This window comes from Macaca nemestrina, chromosome 5, assembly GCF_043159975.1.
Source record: "Macaca nemestrina isolate mMacNem1 chromosome 5, mMacNem.hap1, whole genome shotgun sequence".
NCBI classification, from domain to species: Eukaryota; Metazoa; Chordata; class Mammalia; order Primates; family Cercopithecidae; genus Macaca; species Macaca nemestrina.
In genome coordinates this window covers 156,280,862-156,290,355 of record NC_092129.1, presented here as the reverse complement: position 1 = coordinate 156,290,355, position 9,494 = coordinate 156,280,862, and the positions used below count along the sequence as shown (strand labels likewise).

Genomic DNA, 9,494 nt, shown 5'->3' with positions numbered 1-9,494 from the left:
TGCAGCGGCGCGGTCTCGGCTCACTGCAAGCTCCGCCTCCCGGGTTCAAGCGAGTCTCCTGCCTCAGCCTCCCAAGCAGCTGGGACTACAGGGGCGTGCCACCACGCCCGGCAATTTTTATTTATTTATTTATTTTTTTTTTTGTATTTTCAGTAGATACTGGGTGTCACCCTGCAAGCCAGGATAGTCTCGATCTTCTGACCTCGTGATACGCCCGCCTCGGCCTCCCAAAGTGCTGGGATTACAGGCGTGAGCCACTGCGCCCGGCCAACGTCATTTTCTTTTCGAGAGTCCCCTCTGTTATTTAGCGAGACACACTACTACAATGGAGAAAAAAGACGCCTTCTCCTTCAATCCCTGAGAGCTTCAGGACTTTGGCGAAAAGTCTGCGCCTGAAGCGACCCAGGAAGGATTCTCGGAATCATAGTCCAAAGGCATCCTGTCTTCTGCGCAGACTCACAAGTCCCTGTGGACGGAATCCTTGAAGTGTAGTGCCGCTCAGTCCTTCCACCGGAAGTGTCCGATCGGAATCAGCCCTGTCCGAGAGGTGAGTCCGGGTTTGGGGACCCAGACGTCCAGCCCTGTTTCCCCCTCCAAACATCCAGTCCCTCTCATATTGCCTTTGAAATTAGCAGCCTCTGGGTGACTAGACCTTGGACCTCAGAGGAATCCCGGAGAAAGGTGGAACCAGCTTCGGCGTTGGGAGGGCAGGCGCGCTTACGTATTTAGTGAGGGTTTGGCGGTCTCCATAGTTACCTCCGCCGCGCGTGACGTCATAGTGGGGCGCTGAGAGGGCGTGGTGGCGTGGGGTGGGGGCTGTCCTGCTGATCCTGAATTTGGGGTCACTGGTAAGAGGAGTTGCCCATTCCAGCCAGGTGGAACGGGGAGGGGTGTCAAATGTCTCGCATCTGTCATTGTCTGCCAAAAGAAACTGCTGTGACGACCATCCCCAGTCCCCTGCTTCCCTTGGGAAGAGTAACTGCCGTTTTGTAGGACACTTGGGGACAACCCCGGCTTGTCCTGAAATTTATTGACACGGTAAATAGTATTTCCTGTGTGCCGAGGATGCAGTGAAACCAACACTGACCTACCCTTGAGAAACACAAGGTACTATGGGAGTCTTTACCAGCATGCCCCTTGACGCCTCTGTTCTGCTTTGTGGTCTCTACCGGATTTCCCCTGACTCTCTCCCGCTCCACCAACAAAACTCTCACCCGTTTTCCCCTCCTCCATATACCCACCAAGGCATGGTCATCCATCAGGAGCCCTCCTCTTTAACCTCCACCTTTCTCATAATTAATTACTCGTTCCTCTCTGTTCTCCTAGCGTTTGTTTACACTTCTGCTTACCCGTTTTTGTAAGTCCTCCTAACAGTATTATAAGGCACTAGATGCTCAAGAAATATTTATTAAAGCTACTAACTTTAGAGGGACTAGGTTTTAAATGGATGAGAAGTGATAAAACACCTGGAGATAGGACTGTCAGCTGAGATAACATGCTTAGCATAATTGAAGTTTCATTCGGATTATATGGGCCTACTTTATACCCATCTACTATGGTAAATGAGATCATGCTCATTAAGCATTAGGACACTACTTGGTTAGGGCATCTAGGAAACATAACAAGAAACATCAAAGGAATGGCCCAGTAAAATATAAGGGATTGAGACTCTCTGGTTAATATACCATGGAACTAACCCCCTCCTTTTTTTTTTATCATTGATAAATTTTGTTCTTATACTCACTCAAACTGTTTGTTTTCCAAGGTTCAGTCTGAACCTGTGATATTTATTTCATAGTCTTGGAGAATTAATACTGATAGATATCTTCAACTACCCTTTTCATGAATCTTGTCTGCGGAGACCAACTCGGTCGTAGAAACCCTAACGCAGTGGCGCTAGAGAAATTAAAGACACACACACAGAAATATAGAATGTGGAGTGGGAAATCAGGGGTCTTACAGCCTTCAGAGCTGAGAGCCTTGAACAGAGATTTACCCACATGTTTATTGACAGCAAGCCAGTCATAAGATTTACTAAAAGTATGTTAATGAATATATATTAAATATTCATATAATTTCTTGCAAATATTAAGTAAATGCACATTGAATTTAATGTCTATATGTTTAAAAATGTATAGATATATGTATAAAAAATAAATTCATCTAAATATTAGTAGCATTTAAAAAAAAAAAGTATTCCTTATGGGAAATGAAGGGATGGGCCGAAATAAAGGGATGGGCTCTGGCTAGTTATCTGCAGCATGAACATGTCTGTAAGGCACAGATCGCTCATGCTATTGTTTGTGGTTTAAGAACTCCTTAAGCCATTTACCACCCTGGGTGGGCCATGTGTTCCTTGCCCTCATTCTGGTAAACCAACAGCCTTCCAGCGAGGGCATCAAGGCCATGATGAGCATGTCACAGTGCTGCAGAGATTTTGTTTATGGCCAGTTTTGGGGCCAGTTTATGGCCAGATTTGGGGCCCTGTTCCCAACACTTGTCAAAATCTGTCTTCCCATTCCAAGTTCCTTTCCATTATTGAAATATCATTGTTTCTGTTGGAAATATTTTTCCAAGTAGATGTCTTATTATCATCTTAAATACAGATCATCCAAAACAGAAGTCATCTGAAACTTTCCAAATTTTTCCTTTCATTCAATCAACAAATATGAAGCCTTAAGAACACTTAATAATGCATGGTCCTTAACCTCATGGAACAGCAATCAGTTGATGAAAAAAAGAGCCAAACAACTAAAAATAATACAAGGACTTATATATTCATATATGTATGTGTTAGGAATTGTAAGAACTCAGACTAGAGTTGAGCAATTTCTTAACAGAGGCAGTAGAGTTCTTAGTCACTCCAGCCACCATACCCTGTAAGCTGATCTCACCATCAACCTGCTGCTCATTCCCACTTCCTCAACTCTGTTCCTGTCCTTTCCTTTCTGAATCTTTCTCATCCTTTATTGTCCAATTTAAGCCCCATGTTAAATACAGTGAGTTCTATATTTCTCTTCAAAGAATTATTATGTCAGTATGTTCAGTTCTTTGCTCTCCATTTTAAAGTTTAACCTCATCTCCTTGCCCCTAGTTTCAGTAAACAACCTTTTCCACCAGTTCCGATCAGTAGTTCACATCTATTCCCCTGGTCACCTGCTCTGACCTGCATCACCTTAGTTACCCATTCCATAACTGTCCTTCCCGCTGAAACTGCTCACCCCACCACTCTGGTTCATACCCCTGCTCTCTTTAACATAGCCAATCGGAATTAGCTTAGACTGTGCAGTCTAACCCTAGCCAATAGGGGAATGACACAGCAGTAAGGGCTACCTGCGTCAGTGATAAGAACCCCTTCCCCTCCCTTGTTCAGGTGTGCTCTCGCCATTGCTCCATCTGCAAGACGCACCTTTCTATAGAAGCAAAATTGCCTTGATGAGAAAATTCATGTTCGAGTGCTATTTATTTTGCCGCCCAAAAATTTATTTCTAACACCCACCACCTCTGGGAAATACCTTCTACCATTGACAGTCTCTTCCCACCGCAGGACAGTTAGAACATTCAGCATCTCCACCATAAATTCATTTTATACTTCAATATTCAACATTTAACAAACATGTGCAATGTATATGTCATGTTAAATGTTTCTCATTTAAATCTTTTATTTCCATGTTTTATAATTTCTTCCCAACTAGTTCACAAACTCAAACACTTCTTGTTTAATCCATTAAGCTGTATATTAGAATACAGATTTTCCAGGCATATGCCATACTGACCAAGTTACCATCTCTAGGAGCAGGGCCCAAGTCAGCATCTCCAGAGGTAGGGTCTAAGAAGCTGTTTCTACCAGAGATCCCATATGATGATTAGGCAGCAAGCCCAGTGTCAGATTCAGACTTTCTTGTAAACCATCGCTATACAACTTATAGCCCAACACTGTGCTTGTGATAAGATTCTTAATAAAATGTATGTGATTGCATCAGTCAGTAGTCAACTTAGTGAAATGTTCAGTAAAAGAACCTCAGGCCTGGCACGGTGGCTCACACCTGTAATCCCAGTACTTTGGGAGGCCGAGTTGGGCAGTGGGCAGATCACAAGGTCAGGAGTTTGAGACCAGCTTGGCCAACATGGTGAAACCCCATATCTACCAAAAATACAAAAAAATTAGCCAGGTGTGGTGATGTGCATCTGAAATCCTAGCTACTCAGGAGGCTAAAGCAGGAGAATCACTGGAACCTGGGAGGCGGAGGTTGCAGTGAGCCGAGATTGTGCCATTGCACTCCAGCCTGGGTGACAGAGTGAGACTTCCTCTCAAAAAACAAACAAAAAGAACCTCATACTTTCATGAATACAGTGGCTTCTGTCTTTTCCTATTACTACCCACCCTAGAAATTAAGAACATATTCATCTCTACAGTGTTCAGCAGGTCATTCTGCTCAGAAGAATTGACTCCTCTTCAATGACTCCTTAGTGCCTAAAAGATAAACTCCAAATTCATGAACCTGACATTTGATGTTTTCTGCAGTGACATCTCCAAGCTTTGTCTCGATAATTTTCTTATACAAACCTACTAAACATTTTGCTTTCCCACTTCTGTATTCCTACCCTTACCCAATTGTTCAGACTATTTCTCTGTTTGTAATTTCCTACTTCTTTCTCTCTTGTATCCCAGTCAAATATTTTCTATTCTTCAGAATTTCATTTTTTCATTAAGCTTCCCTTGACCACTGCAACCATCTGTATTTTTCCCATCTCCATTTTATGAAGCACTTCTGTCATTTTTCTTTTTCATCCTTATTTTCTCTGTGACTTTTAAAATTTAATAACATGTACCTTGTTAATATTTAGTATTACATTTAAGTTTATTGTTTCTAATTTAAATTCTTATTTTTAAATTTAAACGTTAAGCTATCTTGAAGCAGAAATCATAACAGTTGTATTCTACAAATCAAGTATGTCAGTGCTTTTGCATACAATAAATGCCCAGTAAATTTTTGTGTAATGGAGAATGATGATTTTTATTACATGGTCTTTCATTTTCCTAGACAGTAATAGTAATTTTTGATCCCTCAGGAGGACTCTTGAAACTAAAGAAGACCCTTTCCAAAGCAGTTCTGATAATATATTCTTTCCACAGATGGCTACAGAATCAAAGAAAGCTGCAGCCCAGAACTCTCCAGAGGATGAAGGACTTTTGATAGTGAAGATAGAAGAGGAAGAATTTATCCACAGGCAGGACGCTTGCTTACAGAGAAGTGAACTCCTTAAGCAGGAGCTCTACAGGCAGCTTTTTAGGCAGTTCTGCTACCAGGATTCTCCTGGACCTCGCGAGGCACTGAGCCAGCTCCGGGAGCTCTGCTGTCAGTGGTTGAAGCCGGAGATCCATACCAAGGAACAGATTCTGGAACTGCTGGTGCTGGAGCAGTTCCTGACCATCCTGCCAGGAGATTTGCAGGCCTGGGTGCATGAACATTACCCAGAGAGTGGAGAGGAGGCAGTGACCATAGTGGAAGATTTGGAGAGAGGCACTGATAAAGCAGTACTCCAGGTGCATAGGGGATGGGAGATCTAACACCTCCATAATGGATAAAGTCCCACAATGGGAGGAGAGGCCTGAGATTGCGTATCTAGCTTGCAGGAGCTATTGGTTGAATGTGCATTTATGTCTCCTTTCCTGTCTGTTTGATTCCACATGACATTTTACAAATGACTCAGACTCGATTCTTCCTTCCCCAGTTTTGTATTCCTATGGGAGTTTCTCTTCGTTGTTAGAAGATGTTTAACACAGGGATTCTTTTATAGCCCAAATGTACTTTATTTTTCTCAGGTTCAAGCCCATGAACGTGGACAAGAAATATTCAGGAAAAAAGTGTCACCATCTGGACCAGCACTTAGTGTCCAGTTACAGCCAGTGGAAACCAAGGCCTATTTTGATTCATCAGAACCCCAGCTCCTATGGGACTGTGGTAAGGGGCAGAATGCCATACAGTGCACATCACTGAAGAAACAGGAGAATGAATCTCCCTTCACAAACTAGTCTTGGTAACTGTAGGTGGTCCTTTCCTTTATTACCCAATGAAAAGAGAGAATTTGTGGCCAGGTGCGGTGACTCATGCCTGTAATCCTAGCACTTTGGGAGGCCGAGGCAGGCAGATCATGAAGTCAGGAGATTGAGACCATCCTGGCTAACATGGCGAAACCCCGTCTGTACTAAAAAATTAGCTGGGCATGGTGGCAGGCACCTGTAGTCCCAGCTACTCGGGAGGCTGAGGCAGGAGAATGGTGTGAACCCAGGAGGCGGAGCTTGCAGTGAGCCAAGATCGCGCCACTGCACTCCAGCTTCGGCGACAGAGCAAGACTCCATCTCAAAAAGAAAAAAAAAAATGAAAAGAGAGAACTTGTTTTCCTGTGAGTCTTTGGCCAATTGTGGGGGAAAAAATAATTTTGTTCCTTATCCAGAATATTTCCAAAACACAGAACATTTTTATGATATGACCAAATTAAAGGAAATAAAAGTGAATGAGTGAAAAAATATCATAAAAAGAGAAAAGAAGCAAAACAAAAAGAAATACATGGGCAGAAGCAAAATATGTTCATAGAGAAGTACATATAATGATCAAGAGAAACAGATACACGATGATATACTGAGAAATAGTATATAATTCACAAGTAACATAGACCCTGGTCCATATTTTTCCTCTTATGCTCTTGGTCTTATAAAGCTCTTTTACACTTTTATAGAAAGTTAGCTATACTTCTAGAGACTACTTCCATAGACTATGCATCTCTATTCTAAAACTCATCTATTTAAAAGATTCATAGATACAGTATCACTTAAGGTGTGAATGGTCCCTATAGTAAACCCAAGAATAACTTACTGTTTATTCGTTTGTTTTGTTTTGTTTTGTTTTTTCCCGAGACAGAGTCTTGCTCTGTCACCCAGGCTGGGGTGCAGTGGCGTGATCTCGGCTTACTGCAACCTCTGCTTCCTGTGTTCAAGCAATTCTCCTGCCTCAGCCTCCCGAGTAGCTGGGGTTACATGTGCCTGCCACCAAGCCTGGCTAATTTTGGTATTTTTAGTAGAAACGGGGTTTCACCATGTTGGCCAGGCTGGTCTCAAACTCCTGACCTCGTGATCCACCTGCCTCAGCCTTACAGAGTGCTGGGATTACAGACATGAGCCACCACGCCCAGCCACCATTAATTTTTAATAAATTTCTACACATTCTGCCTTCAGGTTTGTTCTAGAAACATCTCCATCTATCCTATATAAAATTGTAAATTTCCCTCACCCCGCGAATAGCACTCCCTAACCCTCTTTCCTGCCCTAGCATATTGTAGACAAAGGATACCTTATAACAAAGAAGGGCAGTTCAACTCCAGCATGGTATAGAGTTGTGAGCTACAAGGTGGGATTTGTGAAGACTAGATGATAAATGGATCTTGGAAACCAGGCTGGGGAGTTTAGTCTTGTAACAAAAAAGAGAGAGAGAGAGAGATTCAAGGTTTTTGAGTAGAGTATGTAAGGATGACAGTGTTTAATGACCATTAGTCTAGTAAGGATCTTTAGGATAACTAGGAAGAAGAAAAGTGCAGTCAAAACAGCAAGGAGGCAGTTAAAGTCTAGATAGGAAATGGTGAGGTTGAAGGCTACAGCAATGGTAGCAGAAATGTAAAAGAAGGGATTTATACAAGGGACACTTAGCGGACAGAGATGACAGGATTTAGAAGACTGATTTACCATGGAATATGAGGAAGAAATAGATGATAGTTGGATGGAAGTTTTCTCACACATACTTCAGAGTAACATAGCTTTACTTTTTTTGTGTTCTAATCTGCTTTCTTTGAGGTAGTGCCTCCATTTTCCCTCTAGAAATGTATCATAGATCCAAGGTTCCCAAGATCCCCTTCAGTCAACATTGTAGAGTTCCTTCTCCTTACTCTGTCTCCCCCTATCTCTTGAGTTCTTGCTGATGGCAATCCTCCTCCCAATCTTTTCTAATATATATGCTTCACATGTCTGATTCCTCTCTCTGCCAACCACTGCAGGCATTACTTGTTCTTACCAATGTTTCTTTCATTCCTGTCATCCTCTTTCATTCTATCATTCCTCTCATATGAAAGGTCATATATTAAAGTGGGCATATCAATATGTTACTATCTTGAGCATGCTGCAAAATTTTCTTTCTTCTAGTGCAGCAAACAGGTGATATTTACCTCTTTCTTTTTTATTTTAGATAATGAGAGTGAAAACAGTAGATCCATGCCAAAGCTGGAAATTTTCGAAAAAATTGAATCACAGAGAATTACATCGGGAAGAATCTCAGGATACATATCAGAAGCATCTGGTGAATCTCAAGACATCTGTAAGTCTGCAGGCAGGGTAAAGAAGCAATGGGAAAAAGAATCAGGGGAGTCTCAGAGACTGTCATCTGCCCAGGATGAAGGTTTTGGTAAAATCCTCACCCACAAAAATATAGTCAGAGGTGAAATAATAAGCCATGATGGATGTGAGAGGAGATTAAATCTGAACTCAAATGAATTCACACACCAGAAATCTTGTAAACATGGTACCTGTGACCAGAGCTTCAAATGGAACTCAGATTTTATTAACCCTCAAAGAATTTATGCTGGAGAAAAAATTCACCAATATGGAAAATCTTTCAAGAGCCCGAAACTTGCTAAACATGCAGCAGTTTTCAGTGCAGATAAAACTCATCAGTGTAATGAATGTGGGAAAGCTTTCAGGCACAGCTCAAAACTTGCTAGGCATCAGAGAATCCACACTGGAGAGAGACGCTATGAATGTAATGAATGTGGGAAAAGCTTTGCAGAGAGCTCAGATCTTACTAGACATCGGCGAATTCACACTGGGGAAAGACCCTTTGGGTGCAAAGAATGTGGGAGAGCATTCAACCTGAACTCACATCTTATCCGGCATCAGAGAATTCACACCAGAGAGAAACCCTATGAGTGTAGTGAATGTGGAAAAACCTTCCGAGTGAGCTCACATCTTATTCGACACTTTAGAATTCACACTGGAGAAAAACCCTATGAATGCAGTGAGTGTGGAAGAGCCTTCAGTCAGAGCTCAAACCTTAGTCAACACCAGAGAATTCACATGAGGGAAAACCTATTAATGTAAGGGACTTAAATTTGTATGTAAATGCTGAGGAAATGACACAATATGAAAAATATTAAATAAAAAATAAGTATTGGGCAAGATGAAAGACTGAAAGACCGGTGTCTGGTCTTCATCTGTGTGTGTGTACTTTCTGTGAGACTGATGATGTACCCCTTCTTTCATTGACTACTAAAGTCAAACCGAAAGAGCTACATTTAGGGGGCCTAATAAATAGGGTAGTCTATGGCAGTGCAGTGTAGAGAAATAGAGACTGGGGAAACAACCATGATTACAGTGTGGGAAGAAAATAAAGATTTAGGTAAAGAGACTGATAATCAGTCCTAGTTTATTTTCCTAGTTAGTTTTGCAC

General features: G+C 41.9%; 1 protein-coding gene across 3 annotated transcripts; it reads left to right on the top strand.

Moving 5' to 3' along the window:
- Positions 1 to 463: 463 nt before the first annotated feature.
- LOC105491628 (zinc finger protein 165) lies at positions 464 to 9,145 on the top strand. 3 transcript variants are annotated; one of them, XM_011758204.3, is made up of 4 exons: positions 464 to 547; positions 5,138 to 5,548; positions 5,828 to 5,966; positions 8,238 to 9,145. In XM_011758204.3, exons 2-4 carry the CDS (start codon positions 5,138 to 5,140, stop codon positions 9,143 to 9,145), a joined length of 1,458 nt encoding a protein of 485 aa, XP_011756506.2. In that variant the 5' UTR covers positions 464 to 547. The 3 variants fall into 3 exon arrangements, with proteins under 3 accessions (XP_011756506.2, XP_011756504.2, XP_011756503.2); XM_011758202.3 differs by lacking the exon at positions 464 to 547 and adding an exon at positions 781 to 848; XM_011758201.3 differs by lacking the exon at positions 464 to 547 and adding an exon at positions 968 to 1,107.
- Positions 9,146 to 9,494: the final 349 nt, after the last annotated feature.